Source organism: Orcinus orca, chromosome 3, assembly GCF_937001465.1.
Source record: "Orcinus orca chromosome 3, mOrcOrc1.1, whole genome shotgun sequence".
Lineage (NCBI taxonomy): Eukaryota > Metazoa > Chordata > Mammalia > Artiodactyla > Delphinidae > Orcinus > Orcinus orca.
The window spans coordinates 68,183,912-68,199,707 of NC_064561.1; the positions used below are offsets into that span (position 1 = coordinate 68,183,912).

At 41.4% G+C, this 15,796-nt stretch overlaps 1 protein-coding gene across 14 annotated transcripts in view; it reads right to left on the bottom strand.

Annotated features, from left to right (window-relative positions):
* ANKHD1 (ankyrin repeat and KH domain containing 1) overlaps nucleotides 1-9,090 on the bottom strand; it is a 123,442-nt gene extending 114,352 nt beyond the window's left edge. For 6 of the 14 annotated variants that reach the window (XR_004477137.2, XR_004477136.2, XR_004477135.2 and 3 more), the window contains exon 1: nucleotides 8,640-9,082. Coding sequence is in view for 10 of the 14 variants with exons in the window: in XM_033406634.2 (XP_033262525.1) it covers nucleotides 8,640-8,933 (294 nt within the window). In the remaining 4 variants the exon portion in view is untranslated. Of the gene's footprint in view, nucleotides 1-8,639 lie in introns of all 14 variants that reach the window. The other 8 variants (XM_033406636.2, XM_033406635.2, XM_033406643.2 and 5 more) reach the window with 3 other exon arrangements.
* Nucleotides 9,091-15,796: the final 6,706 nt, after the last annotated feature.

Below are 15,796 nucleotides of genomic sequence, written 5' to 3' on the forward strand. Positions count from 1 at the left end.
CTATAGATTCAATGCAATCCCTATCAAAATCCCACGGCATTTTTTACAGAAATACAAAGACCCATCCTAAAATTCACGTGGAATCTCAAGGAACCCTAGCTAGTCAAACAATCTTGAAAAAGAAGAACACAGTTGGAGGATTAATACTGCCTGACTTCAAAACTTACTACTAAAGCTACAGTAATAAAAACAGTGAGATACTAGCATAAAGTCAGACATATACACCAATGGAATAGAACAGAGAGCCCAGAAAAAACCTTCCCATATAAGATCAATTCAATTCAACCAAGATACCAAGACCACTCAATGGAGAAATTACAGTCTTTTCAACAAGTGGTGCTGGAAAAACTGGATATCCACAAGCTACAGAATGAAGTTAGACGCTGACCTTACACCAAAAACAAAAGTTAACTCAAAATGGCTCAAAGACCTAAATGTAAGAGCTAAAAGGATAAAATTCTTAGAAGAAAACATTGGGAAAAAATCTTCATGACATAGGATTTGGCAACAACTTTATGGATATGAAACCAAAAGCACAGACAATAAAAGAAAAAAACAGATAAACTGAACTTCATCTAAACTAAAACCTTTTAAGCATAAAAGGACAACAGAGTAAAAAGGCAACCAATGGAATGTTAGAAAATGTGTGCAAATTATACATGTGATAGGGATTAACATCCAAAGAACTCCTACAATTAAACAATGAAAAAACAACCCAATTAAAAATGGGCAAAGGGGGAATTCCCTGGTGGTCCAGTGGTTAGGACTTGGCGCTTTCACTGCACGGGCCCAGGTTCAATCCCTGCCTGATCACGGAACTAAGATTCCACAAGCTGGGCAGTGTGGCCAAAAAAAAAAAAAAAAAAAAAAAGAGCCAAAGGATTTGAATAGACATCTCTCCAAAGACGATACACAAATGGCCAATAAGCACATGAAAAAGATGTTCAACATCAAACCCACACCCATTAGGATGGCTATTCTCAAAAATAGAAAGCAAGTATTGGCTAGAATATGGAGAAATCAGAATCCTTGTGCTTTGCCAGTGGGAATGTAAAATGGTACAGCTGCTATGGAAAACAGTATGGTGGTTCCTCAAAAAATTAAAAATAGAATTAACAGATGTTCCAGCAATCCCACTTCTGGGTATATACCAGAAAAGAAGCAAAAGCAGGGACTTGAACAGGTATTTATACACCTATGTTCACAGCAGCATATTCACAACAGCCAAAAGGCAGAGGAGCAATCCAAGTGTCCATCAACAGATGAATGAATAAACAAAATATGGTATACACATACAATAGAACAGTATTCAGCTAAGTGTCAGACATGCTGCAAACATGGATGAACCTTGAAGGCATTATGCTACGTAAAATAAGCCAGTCACAAAAAGTAGAAAAATTGTATGATTTCACTTATTTGAGATACCTAGAGTAGTCAAAATCATAGAGAAAGAAAGTAGAATTGTGGTTGCTAAGGGGCTGGAGAAGGGAGGACAGGGCATTACTGTCTAATGGGTACAAAGTTTCAGTTTTGGAAGATGAAAAAGTTCTGGAGATGGCTGGTGGTGATGGTTGCACAACAATGTGAATGTACTTAAAACCACTTTAAAATGGTTAAAATGGTAAATTCTGGACTTCCCCAGAGGTCCAGTGGTTAAGACTTCACACTTCCACTGCAGGGGGCGAGGGTTCAATCCTTTGTCGAGGAACTAAGATCCCACATGCCACACGGCATGGCCAAAACAAACAGGTAAATTTTATGTTATGTATATTTTAACACAATTTTTAAAAATGGTTAAAATGGTAAATTTTGTTATCCTTGTTTTACCACAATTTTAAAAAATTGTTCTCAACCTAACTGTCCTCATTACAAAGCATCAAAACTTGACAATTTAATAAACTGTTCTCCTGTTCAACTCTTTGGTTCTTGGGGCTAATCCCTGGGAGTGTACTTGCCTTTTTCTTTTCAAAATTGCAAACTAACGCAGTGAATCAAACCACTAGGATACGGTGGGATATCTACTTTAAAAAAACAAACAAACAAAAAAACTCTTTCTACTAATGAAAACAGCATCCATTAAGGGAAAAACTTTGTGAGAACAGAAGGCTGTAGAGCGGAGGAAGAGCAGAATGTGTTCTTTGACAAACTGTTGCTAAATTTCAGCTTATCAAATAAAAAAAAGCTTTATATACAACTTTACTTTCCTCCTGGTTTAGGTAAAGTTGACCAGAAAAAAGGTAAACCAGTCAATCATCATAAGGCAAATGATCTTTATTCATAGGAAACATACACTATAAGTAACTACCAATAGAATAGCACACAGATTTTAATTTTTACAAATTAAAACCAATGTTTCCCATAGTGGCAAAGTTGGTTATATGCCTTTCTATACTGGTACTTCTAATACTTCTTAATTCGCTTAAAATGAATAATAATAAGACCTAAACTTTCCGAGTTTAAGTGCAATTACAAAATTACCTTAAAGTAGTGTTCCTCCAATACTCAATGGCACACCTTTGACTGCCTTTTTTTTTTTTAATAATTTTTTAAAATTTTATTTATTTTTATTTTTGGCTGCCTTGGGTCTTAGTTGCTGCGCGCGGGCTTTTCCCTAGTTGCCACGAGCGGGGGCTACTCTTCCTTGCGGTTTGTGGGCTTCTCATTGGGTGGCTTCTCTTGTTGCAGAGCACGGGCTCTAGACGCAGGGGCTTCAGTAGTTGTTGCACTCGGGCTCCGTAGTTGTAGCTCGCGGGCTCCAGAGTGCAGGCTCAGTAGTTGTGGCGCACGGGCTTAGTTGCTCTGCAGCATGTGGGATCTTCCCGGAACAGGGATTGAACCTGTATCCCCTGCACTGGCAGGCGGATTCTTAACCACTGCGCCACCAGGAAGTCCCTGACTGCCTTCTTAATATACTGATTGATCTACATGGCAGTCACCAATTTCATAATATAAAAGTTTTCCAACAAGGTCAACTACGGATTAAATGCTAGTTTGAGAAGGCATTTCCTAAGCAACTAATTAAGTTCATGCATCAGAAGAGAAACAGTCAGCAGGACAATGTAGCAGTTAAGATAACTATAATGGGAGTCACATAACCTATTTTCTACTATAAATTAGCTGTGTGATCCTGAGCAAGTCATTCAGATCAATGGTTCCCAGACTGTTGAGGCTTTACCCAGAGTCCTAACATGAACTTTCCAATTTGATATTTTGTCAAACACGATTATTTTAAAAATTAATTTCATAAGAGTAGGAAGGGCATTATCTCAAAGTAGAAACAAGTGAGAGGACTTCCCTCGTGGCGCAGTGGTTAAGAATCCGCCTGCCAATGCAGGGGACAGGGGTTCGAGCCCTGGTCCGGGAAGATCCCACATGCCGCGGAGCAACTAACCCCGTGGACCACAACTACTAAGCCTGCGCTCTAGAGCCCGTGAGCCACAGCTACTGAGCCCGCGAGTCACAACTACTGAAGCTCATGTGCCTAGAACCTGTGCTCTGCAACAAGAGAAGCCACTGCAATGAGAAGCCAACGCACCGCAACGAAGAGTTAACCCCGCTCACCGCAACTAGAGAAAGCCCGTGCGCAGCAACAAAGACTCAACGCAGACGAAAATAAATAAATAAAAAATTTAAAGTGTAAAGGGCAGGACACTTGGGAGCAGGAGTAAGGTCAAGACTTTTTACTGTATTTGCCTTTATATTAGTCTTATGAACTGTACAAATGTAAATCACCTATGAAAATGTACTAAATAACCAAAAGAAAACCTCTACATACTTCGAGTTTCACAAAAAGGTTTTCCTCTACCCATACCTAATCAACTGTTTCGACCCACCATCCATATAACCATACTCACCAATGAATCATTTTACGTAAAGTCTTAAGGCTTTATAGAATGAAACTTGTGCAAGGTTGATGCTCATGCAATATAAAGAATTGTTACAGGGGCTTCCCTGGTGGCACAGTGGTTGAGAGTCTGCCTGCCACTGCAGGGGACACAGGTTTGAGCCCTGGTCCGGGAAGATCCCACATGCTGCGGAGCAACTAAGCCCAGGCGCCACAACTACTGAGCCTGCATTCTAGAGCCCGTGAGCCACAACTACTGAGCCCATGTGCCACAACTACTGAAGCCTGCGTGCCTGGAGCCCAAGCTCTGCAACGGGAGAGGCCACCTCAATGAAAGGCCTGTGTACCGCAGCAAAGAGTGGCTCGTGTTCACCACAACCAGAGAGAGCCCACTCGCTGCAGTGAAGACCCAACACAGTCAAAAATAAAATAAATTAAATAAATTTTTAAAAATTGTTACAGTAATAACATGTAATTTTTCCTTCAATCGACATTTTTATGTCTCCAAAATTTGCTCACTAGAATGCAAAGGTATATTTCCTATTTTATCACTATTGATGATAATTTATGAAGTAAAGCCTTTCTACCTTGAACAAAGTCCCCATAAAGGATTTTTAGAAATTCATTTTCATGGACAATAAATGAATTTTTCAAAAACAATACAGCATTTTAAGTTTCCTAAAATTATAAATTTACCATGGAAAATTTACAACATTAAACCAGTCCGGGGCTTCCCTGGTGGTGCAGTGGTTAAGAATACGCCTGCCAGGGCTTCCCTGGTGGCGCAGTGGTTGAGAGTCCGCCTGTCGATGCAGGGGACGCAGGTTCGTGCCCGGGTCCGGGAAGATCCCACATGCCGCAGAGCGGCTAGGCCCGTGAGCCATGGCCGCTGAACCTGCGCGTCCGGAGCCTGTGCTCCGCAACGGGAGAGGCCACAACAGTGAGAGGTCCGCGTACAGCAAAAAAAAAAAAAAAAAAAAATACGCCTGCCAATGCAGGAGACACGGGTTCGAGCTCTGGTCCGGGAAGATCCCACATGCCACGGAGCAACTAAGCCCGCCTGCCGCAACTACTGAAGCCTCCGTGCCTACAGCCCGTGCTCCGCAACAAGAGAAGTCACCGCAATGAGAAGCCCACACACCGCAACGAAGAGTAGCCTCCGCTCAACATAACTAGAGAAAGCCCCCGCAGAAACGAAGACCCAATGCAGCCAAAAATAAATAAATAAATAAAAATAAATTAAATTAAAGAAAAATAGAACACCTGTCCGTACCCTCTTTCAATTTCTCTCTTGTTCAGGTTATGAGCATAAGCCCTGAGATGCTATTAAAAGCAGTGACTCACCTTGTTTACCTGAACTTTGAATACAGAGTATTCATGACAAAATTGCCATCCCAGATAAGAGTGGGCCTCTAGACCAGTGATTCTCAACCAGGGGTGATTTTGCCCCACAAGACATTTGGCTTTGTCTAAGGACAGTTTTAGCTGTCACAACTGGGTGGGTTTTACTGGCATCTAGTGAGTAAACGCCAAGGATGCTGCTAAAGCACAGGAGAGCCCCTCACAACAAAGTATTATCTGGCCCCAAATGTCGATACGTTGCTGTTGAGAAACATTGCTCTATCTAGATAGTAGGTCATAAGTAACCCTAAAGGAAATCATCCATCTGCTATTAGAGAAAATCAGAATGGACCCTCTGTATGGCGTGTGCTTTTGACTCTTTAACATAATCTTCAGGAAAAAAAAAAACCCCTACAAAGCTTTTGCTATAATTTGCTATAAAATGTTGTACACAATTTCCATGTGCTTTTAACTAATTGTAAATATAGCACCTGCCTCAAGATAGGATATCTATCTTTTAAGTGTGTATATGAACATGTATACATATACATATAGGCCTATATAGGCCTGGAAATTTTTCTAAAAGAAAAATTTCAATACTGTTTATCTCTGAAGAGTGGGATTTGAAGGGTCAGTAGGGGTGAGAAGAACTTTTACTTTTCATCTTATATCTACTATCTACACTGTTGAACTTTTTTACCATAGGACTATATTACTTTTATAATTTTAAAAGGAAGATGTCACACACATAGACATACAGTATATGCATACATTCTTAAGACAAAAGATTAAAGATCATAAACCTCACCAAAATCCTTTCTTTAGGAATTTTATTTTCCTTTTACCTTACTTAAAAAAAAAAAAGACTACAAATCTAAAGTTAACATTTAAAACGAGATTTTTAAAGAATTTTCAACCTGACTTCTATTCTGAAAAATGGGTACATTTCAAAATAATCCAATGCAAGTTCTGACTCTTCTATTCAAGGCCCTGGACAGCTAAGGAACATGCTCAGCATGCCTGAAGAAATACAAAACAGGTGTTCACCCCAATGTTTAAAACAACAAGAACCAAATATCCCAAATGGTGACATTCCCTAAGCTAGCACAATTATAATATAAAAAATTTACAAAAAGATCCAAGCCCCTTCTTCAAACTAAAAGGTGTTTTGACTTAGCCAGCAAGGGAAAGTACCTTGTTTTTTCTCAGCTGTAGGCTCTGATAATGAATAGAAAAGAGGTCCTTAAAGTATCTACATTTCTGTATACCAAATGTACAGAATTTCAACTAACTCTAGAGCAAATGCACTGGGCCTCCACATTTCTTACTCATTTCTCACCTAGTCCTGCCCCATTCAGGGAACAAGACAAACTTCACTCTCAAACTATAAACCAACCCATCTCTCTGAATGTCTACATTCTAAATATTTGGTTCTAAAGCATCTAGGTATGATGAAAATAAAGATGCTATTATTATTCATCAAATGCCAGTTGGGTGAGTGTTTTTTGAAGAATATCATGTATGGTCTTTTCACACTGGAAATTCAAAGTTAATAATATGGGAGAAGACACTCATCTTGTCAGAGAGAAAAGAAAATCCAAGAAATTTGCTTGGGAAAAAAAGGTCATTTCACTCACAAAGATACAGACTATATCCTACCACACATAATATACAACAGACACTAGATATTCCAGGAATTTCTTCTCCATGTCATATGGATGCGCGAACAAGCCTCAAATAAACGGTTATTTCAAAAGCTCATTTACCCAGATATAACACATGAGCCCATAGAGTTAGATTCATAACTTCGGAAGCTCACTAGCACTCTACCTCTGAAGAAATTTAAGAATACTACTGAAGTAAAAACAAATGTGTGATGTTTCATCTCATCAATGACAATTATGCAAAAATGGTCCAGAAAATCAAGGACATCATCCTTCTATCACATCCAGACCAAAGCAAACCTTTTCAGTCTCTCTTAGAAGTTTCAAAGAAAAATAGACTCTAATCTTTTAGAGCCTAAAGATATTCCCACTTTATTTCTTAGGTAAAAGGTAAATGTGTTCTAGGTTCATCTCTCATCAATTTTCATTCAACGTCTAAATGAAAGCCTTCCACAAGCCCAGGAGTGGAAGTGCTCCAGAGAGTCTCTCCCTAACTGCCTACTCAAATAAAATCCTGTCCCACCTTGGCTTAGAAGTTATTTCTCTTATAGTGAAATTCAAAGATACAGATATTCAAGGAACTATCTCCTTTACAACCCACACAGTTTTTTCCAAAGCAAAATATTGGGGTTAGAATACACTAAGGTTTTAAATCTAAAGGAATTCCTGTTCAGACCAAGAATGGCAAGACTGCGCACTAAATGTATTCTACAACCCACAAATGCAGTGTCTCCTTATTCCTCTCAAATACAAAAGCCAGGATAGTTGTACATATATAGAAATCCCTGTACTTTAAGACCAACACTGGAGATTAAAATGTCATAGGGGGTGAACCAGACACCTTAGAACCAAAATAGAATACTCTGAGCACTTAGAACAATAGTCATCACAAGACAGTACTATAACCAAGCCAAAGTCAAGGGAAAAAAGTGCAGATATAAAATATCTCCTTTTGCTCTAGAGCCCAAAAGTTGATGCCTACCATTCTAGGTTGCCTAGACCTAAAAAGGCCCAGTATAGGAGTTAAAAGAAACTAAGGACCTGATAACAAATTTTCCTCACTGCAAAAGGTGTCCATACAGGGCCTCATCTTCTCCAAGCCTAAAAATCTCCACAGTTCAGCTATCCAGCTGTTGCGAAGCTCAAAGATGCACTGGAACTTTCTTTTCCTGTCTAACTTCACACAAAGTTCCAGGCGCAAGACTCACGTGATTTTTCAGCGCAAAAGCAGAGAGCTCCTTAGTACTCACCTGTTTCAAACTATAGAGGGGAATTAAGACCCCCTCCTTAAACACACAAGTAAGGCATAAGGCAAATAATGTCCAACCCTGCAACTCTGACGAGAGACACAGTACAGTGGCAATGCTCTTTAGGCAAGCCAGCTCTGTCTCTCTGTCTCTGTCTCACTCTCCCTCTCTCACCCTGACCCTCTGTCTCGCTCTCTCAGTACCAAGGGCAGGGACTCTGGCAAGACCCCGCCCCCCCCATCTCCAAAGCGGGGTGGGCGGGAGGTGCCCGAGGAGTCCCGGTTCCCGCGCGAAGCTCAGAGACCAAAGGATTCTCTATTGTGGGTCTATGGATGGTGACGGGAAGCGGTCCGGCTCGAGCCGCGGGCTGAAGAGTAAGCCGAGGGCGCACTAGGCCCGCACCGCTGCCACTGCCGCCATGGAGCCGATCGCTGTCAGAAAACGACTCCGCCTGAGCAGCGGGAGGGTGGCCCCTGCCCTGCGCCGGCCCAGAGTGAATTCGTGCCTCAAGCTGTGTGGGAGGCGGGGGTCCCCGAGCCGTACCTCGGACACCTCGTCCTCGTCGCTACCAGAGGCACCACCTCCACCCCCGGTCCTCAGGACGGCAGCCGCCAACTTGAAATCCAGCGCCGCGGCGTCCCCTCCGCCCGCACCGCTGCCGCCGCCACCGACTCCCGGAGCCGGCCCGGCCTCCCCAAAGAGTCTCACGGTGCGGATTCCCAGTCCGACCCCTCCCGGCGGAGGCGGTTCCGAGGCCCCGGCTGGGGCGGATCGCGGAGCCACTGAGTCCAGATCCTCCTCAAAGGAGGTGCCGCCGCCTCCGCCGTCGGTCAGCATGGTTCTCACGCGAAGCCAGAGACGCTGCCGAGTCACTCGCGGCCGCGGCCACCGCCGCCGCCAATCCCGGGAAACGAGAGGACCAGCAGGAGGAAGAAGCGTCTCCTTCCCCCCGTCCCAGCAGCGCCACTAACTTCTCACTGCCTAACCTGCTGCCTCCCGCCCCCACACTCGCCACTGGCTGCAGCTCCCCAGCGGCTGCAGCTCATTGGCGAAGGCGAGCCGTCGCTCAGACTCTTCGTCACGCGCCGCTCCCTGGCTCGCAGCCCCCAAGCTGCGTTGACCCGCGCAGGCCTAGGCGGTTGCGAACACCCGCCTACTATTCCCCACGTGCCGACTTCCGGTCTTTTTCTATGTCTATTGGCCAGTCTCGCTGACTATCGCGTCACGACCTTAAAGTGGATTAGTTGGCCTTGTGGTCAGTCATAGTGACCCCTGACAATGGAAAACTTCATTGGCGACAGAAAGTGTCGGTCACTTTGTCACAGGACGTCGCGTGGTACAATTGGCCGGTAAGTGTACCATTCATCCCGCCCCCATCTGAGGTGACGGGAAAGGGTTGGGGAATTTCCACTCTTGATTAAAATGACGGCCGAGGTGACGACCTGCAAGAATTGGTGAGATTTGGAGTGAATTCACCCAGCGCTTAGTGAGGCTCTTACGTCAGTGGTGCAAGAGGTGCGGAGGTAACGCAGTCCCCACCTGTCGCTCTCTGCCAGGCGCGGAGAGTTGCTGCACGCGGATTGGAGGGAAGAAGCTGTCAGTCTCAGGTAGGCTCCACCTTCCTGCCCGTCCCTGGTTGGAGGAGCGGCGCGTCAGTCACTAGAGAGGTCACCGCCTCTGGGACAGGGGAGGCTGTGTAACCTCTGCTTCTGGCTCTTTGGGCGGGAGTAGGGGGCTGGGAGAGACGATGGAGCGGGGTCGTTACGGCTGAGTGCCTCCCGCCTTTCCGAGAGGAGCCTAGCCCCACGAGCTGAGGGAACCAGAGAGCTGCTGAGGATGACCGCCCGGAGGCGATTCGGCCAGCCCGCGTGCCAGGACGTGGCTGGGCGCGGCAGTTCTACAACCTGCGGGCGGGGTCGCCCCTCGGGGCCGCGTTCTCTTGCCTGTGGAAGGCGGCGGGCCTGAGGGCTGGACAGCGCCATGCCTCAGTACCGGGAACTGTCCCACGAAGGAGGGTGGGAAGGCCGTGGACAGCGCGCGGAATCACACCGCGGGGCTGAATGCAGTGGTTAAGAGTGCGTGATCTGGAGCAATTTCGAGTTCTGGTGCCGCCACTTACTTACTGTGTGACCTCCGGGCGTTAGTTGTTTAGTCTCTGTGACTTTCAGTTCGTCCGTCTGTAAAATGGGGCTAATATTAATACCTCCCTCATTGAGTTGTTGTTATGAATAAATTGGTAATAACGTCAGGCGCTTAACAAAGTGCCAAACTTACAGCAAAGACTAACTTTTTTTAGTTACTTTTCCTTCAGGAGTCCTCCACCTGCCCCCTGGCTCCTGCCAGCCACACTAATTGTCTCTGTGATGCAAAACAAGGCTAGCTAAGGGGGTCTTCCCCCCTCAGAGGAGATCTCTGTACCTCTGTTAGCTCTATCTCTCTATCGCCTTTGTCAATAAAGAGGGCTTTAAAAGAACTAATGCTCTAACTAATCCTGTGATCAAAGATCGCAAGAAAGGCATTTGGGGAAGTTTGTATGGCAAATGTTCTTTGACCCTGAGAATGTCCATACGAGTTTAGCCAAGAGAGATTGGCTGAAAGCAAAAGCTTTGGCATTGTCTACTCTCTTGCAACTTCAACAAAGGGCCTTGTATATCTTGATTGTGTAATTTTTAATATTTCACCTCCCTTGAACTGGAATCTGAAAATTCTACAAAAAATGATTTTTAAAATGACTTTAAAATCGATTCTGCCAAACATTTATTTAAAGAGCAATTCGAAGATTGTGAACATTTCTTTGGCTTGGTAAATGCCCATTTTGGCATTTCACATGTCAAAAAGAGACAGTTTTCTATGAGCAGAACATTGTAGGTAAATGTTCTTTCTAGATAATACATTGTAGAAAATGTGGGGAAAGTACCTTTTCTAGAAAACTATTTTGATGTAAATGCCATGTACACTGGCTTTAGTTAGAATTTGTGGAACTTAATTAGCTCATATCTTCAGTAGGCATGTGTGACTAGGTCACAACTCAAACTAATAGCGCCAACAAAAGAAACCGAGCACTGCCCAACCCACTTCAGAGCTGGATTATCCAGAATTGGTATGGCTACATCCTTAGGCAAAAACAGGTATTGACTGGTGCAACAAAGGAACTGCTTGTCATTTCTACCACTATCACAAAAACAATTTCTGATGCAGCTGCCTGAACAAACTCCTTAAATTCATTACATGAATCTCAAGGACGGAGAAAGGAAATCTGGATATATACATTTCCCCCAGTATATTTGAGAGAGAAAAATACACTCTCTACTCAGTCCCTAGCAACCAACCCTGAGTATAACTGTGAGTATAATGATCAAGCAGTGATCTTTGTTTCACCAGGACCTTTACCTAAGACACTTGTTGTCAGTAGTTTGACAGTCAGTATTGGAGTTAGGAACTCTCAATCTCCTAGATTTTGGTAACTGCTATATAGATTGTATATTAAATATTGTATATTAGTATATTGTATATTAATACAATATATTAATATTTATTATATTAATGTGTATATTGTATATTAAATTTAATATTTCCATATATACCACATTCATGTGGTTTTACAAATGTGAAAACTAATTGAAAACTAATTGAGAAATCATATCAGGTAATACATTTGATGAATATATAAAGTCATACTCAATGTATTCAGTGTAAAATATCAATAAGTACTAATGTGATTTAGTGGGTAACCTTGGTTTTGATATATATTAAGATGGTATTTACTACTGAAAGAAAAGTAATACACTGATTTTTCAAAGGCTGAATAAGTAGTGGAGCACAAAATCCCTCTTAAAAGTATATTTGTTGGAAATTAACATTAGAATAAAATGTTTTCCCACAGAAAACCAGTGGGAATATTTATTAGGGTCTAATTTAACATGTTTCAAAGCACTCTCTTCCTTTTGATCATCTTTCAGACAGGGAAGGAAAAAGGGAAACTGTATAGTCCAAGGATTTTTTTAACTTTGAGGTAATAAAAGCCTTTATTCCTCATAAGAAATATGAGATTGACAACTAAATTGTAGATACAGGGACTTTAGCTACATGTAGTTCTTTTACGTGCAACCTGCATTTTCTCAAGACATTTAATTTCTGCATGTCAGTCCATCTCAGTTCAGCCCATGTATATAAGGAAAGAAGGATAAGTAAACCAACAAATTTGTTGCACTTGGTTGTTATGTCATTTAACCTTTATAATAACCCTATCAAGATTTCACCCAGGGCTTCCCTGGTGGCTCAGTGGTTGAGAGTCCGCCTGCCGTTGGAGGGGACGCAGGTTCGTGCCCCGGTCCGCGAAGATCCCACATGCCGCGGAGTGGCTGGGCCCGTGAGCCATGGCCCCTGAGCCTGCAAGTCCGGAGGCTGTGCTTCGCAACGGGAGAGACCACAACAGTAAGAGGCCCGCATACCAAAAAAAAAGAAAGAAAAAAAAAAGAATTCACCCATTTTACAGATAAGGAAATTGAAACTCCAAAAAGGTTATATAACTTGCCCAAACATATAAGGCCAGTATGTTAAAAGGCTAGGATTTGAATTTATTTCTGCCTGATCCCAAAACCCATGCTCTTCCCACTGTATCACTTTGATTCCATGGTACCCTCAAAGGTAGAGGAATTTCATCAATCAGGTAAACTGATATAATACTTCAACAATTATATCTTTATAAACCTGCTAATTAGGACTCTAGGTAAATTATCCCTGACTGCTACCAAATTTGATCTCTCTCTCTTTTGTAACAGTTGGAAACATTTAATTTAAAACTTATCTCCTGGTTTCTCCAACTATATTGTTAGTTTCTTAGACCATATAATTTCACATTAAAAAATCTGAATAGTTAATATATTCACATGGTTCACATTTCAAAAAGAATTTTAAAAATACGATGAAAGTAGTCCTTTTACTTTGTCCACTAAACACCCAGATCCCCTCATAAGCAAACCATGTTATCAGGTTTCTAAGTCTCCTTCTAGGAATGTTTATACATGTATAAGCAATTTCGTACCTGTCTACTTTTTTAACACAAATGGCAGCATACTGTACACACTTCTGTATCTTGCTTTTTTCACCTAGTATATTGTAGAGATATTCCATGTCAGTATGTAAAGAGCTCTGTAATTCTTATTTACTGCTTCATAGTATTCTGTTAACCAGGCATACTATAATTTATCTATCCAGTACTATAAACTGGATAGGAAACTATTGTTTCCAATAATAAACCTACTCTCTCTCCTCCAGGAAGTTCTGGGCACAACTTAGTTCAATTGAAAAACCATAAAATTGCAACCAGGCTGAAGGCTACCACTTATTTGAGCTATACTTGAATATACCTGCAAGATGTAGGAAGTGGGCATGTTTTAAAAAACAAGGAGCTATGCCTGCAGCTGGATTACCCCACCACATAGCCTAAGAAAATTATACCAAATTATTCAGAAAATTTACTGAGCCTACCTGAAAATGGGAAAAGTGTATATATATATATATATATATATATATATATATATATATATATATATATATATATATAACTTCTAAAACTAACAAGTATATAAATACCTCTTGTAGTAGAATCACTCAGGTTCTCAGCAATGGAGAGAGGAGAGAACAATTAATACCCATATTCATTTTCTTCCTTGGGGTTCTATCAGGATTCCTTAATCCTTGAATTGTTTAACAGAGGACAGCATGTCAAGGAGAATATGCAATAGGGTTGAGAGGAAGTAGTAGGATTTGGTGGGAGGGTCTCTGAGTTGAGAATCAGAAATACCAAATCTACTTCAAGTGACTAGTATACTTCTGGACGTGATGCTGTGCTCCTTGACCAAGAAACTTTGTGTGTCCAGTTGACCTTTTGATGTACACTTTAAAGGTACATAACTTAAGAGACATTCCATACCACAAAACATAGTCATCACTTTAAATCAAATATCATACATGTATGGAAAAAGTATGGTAGGTTACATGTAAAACCAAGATGTTAATAGTAATTATCTTTGGGGTAATAGATTTGTACAGAGATTTATAAAATTCTTTTTTGAATATTTATTTTCTAGGCTTTTCTTTTTTACTTTTCCACAGTGAACATATACTTTTTGTGTAATAAAAGTTTTTTCAAATATTTCAAATTAGTTTTGCAATTTTTTCACATGTACATTCAACCAACATTTATTTAATTCCTGTTGTGTGCATGGCACTTTGCCAAGTCTTTAGAGAAAACATAAAAGAAGCAGAAGATAATGTACTTCTTTTCAGTTACACTGATGCATATACTTATTGACTGATGATTAGGTAGATAAAATGCACGTGGGGATAATAGAGAACAGTCTTAAACAACAGAAAGACAAATTCAAGACACTATAATAAACTATTTTGCAGTATTGAGTAGGTAGAAAGTAATAGAGAAATCAAAATAGAGTAAGTTTATTTAGGAAAAAGCTTTTTTTTTACATCTTTATTGGAGTATAATTGCTTTACAATGGTGTGTTAGTTTCTGCTTTATAACAAAGTGAATCAGTTATACATATGTTCCCATACTTCTTCCCTCTTGCGTCTCCCACCCTCCCTATCCCACCCCTCCAGGCGGTCACAGAGCACCGAGCTGATCTCCCTGTACTATGCGGCTGCTTCCCACTAGCTATCTACCTTATGTTTGGTAGTGTATATATGTCCATGCCTCTCTCTCGCTTTGTCACAGCTTACCCTTCCCCCTTCCCATATCCTCAAGTCCATTCTCTAGTAGGTCTGTTAGGAAAAAACTTTGATTATTATCATTTTGAACTAGGAACTAACTGAGGGAAATAGAAGAGGTAAAGCCTTCCAAATGGAAAGGAATGGTTAAAAGAATAACTTGGTCAGTGCAGAGAAATCAGAAAGAGGATTAAAGAGAAATTTGGTTAAAGAAATGTTGAATGCTGGACTGAGGGCTTTAAATTTCGGTTCGTAGTTACTGAAAAGCAAAGTTACCAAGATAAAAATTGTCAAAGGGAGATTACAACTTTTTGTTTTGTTTTGTTTGGGCTGCATTGTATGAGTTGGGATATGGAACAAGGAGGTACTGGAGTCTAGGAAACAAGCAGTCTTGCTGTTGTGCTTAGGCCAGGTGTGAGGTAATGAAAGCCTGAGTCAGGGGAGTGGCTATCAAAATGAGAGAATGGAACTGTCAGCAAGCATAAGAATCAGCATGACTTGATGCCTGATGAAATGTGGGGAACAGTAGAGTTAGGAACAAAAGTTACTCTAGAGAAATCAATACAAACTTTCTGAAGGGAAATGTGGTATTATGTATCAAGATCCTTTCTTTAAATTTTTATTTCCTCCTATTAGAATGGCTAAAATCCAGCAAACTGAAAGTACCAATTGCTGGTGAGGATGCAAAACAACAGCAGCTCTCATTCATTGCTGATGAGAATGCAAAATGGTACAGCCATTCTGGAAAAGAGTTTGGAAGGTTCTTACTATGCTAAACATGGTCTTACCATACAATGCACGATTGCACTTCTAAATATTTACCCATTGATTTGAAAACTTATATCCACATAAAATCCTGCATGGGGAAGTTTATAGCAGGTTTCTTCATAATCATTGCTTCTGGAAGCAACCATGGTGTCCTTCAATAAATGAATGGGTAAACAAAGTGTGGTACAGCCATACAATGGAATACT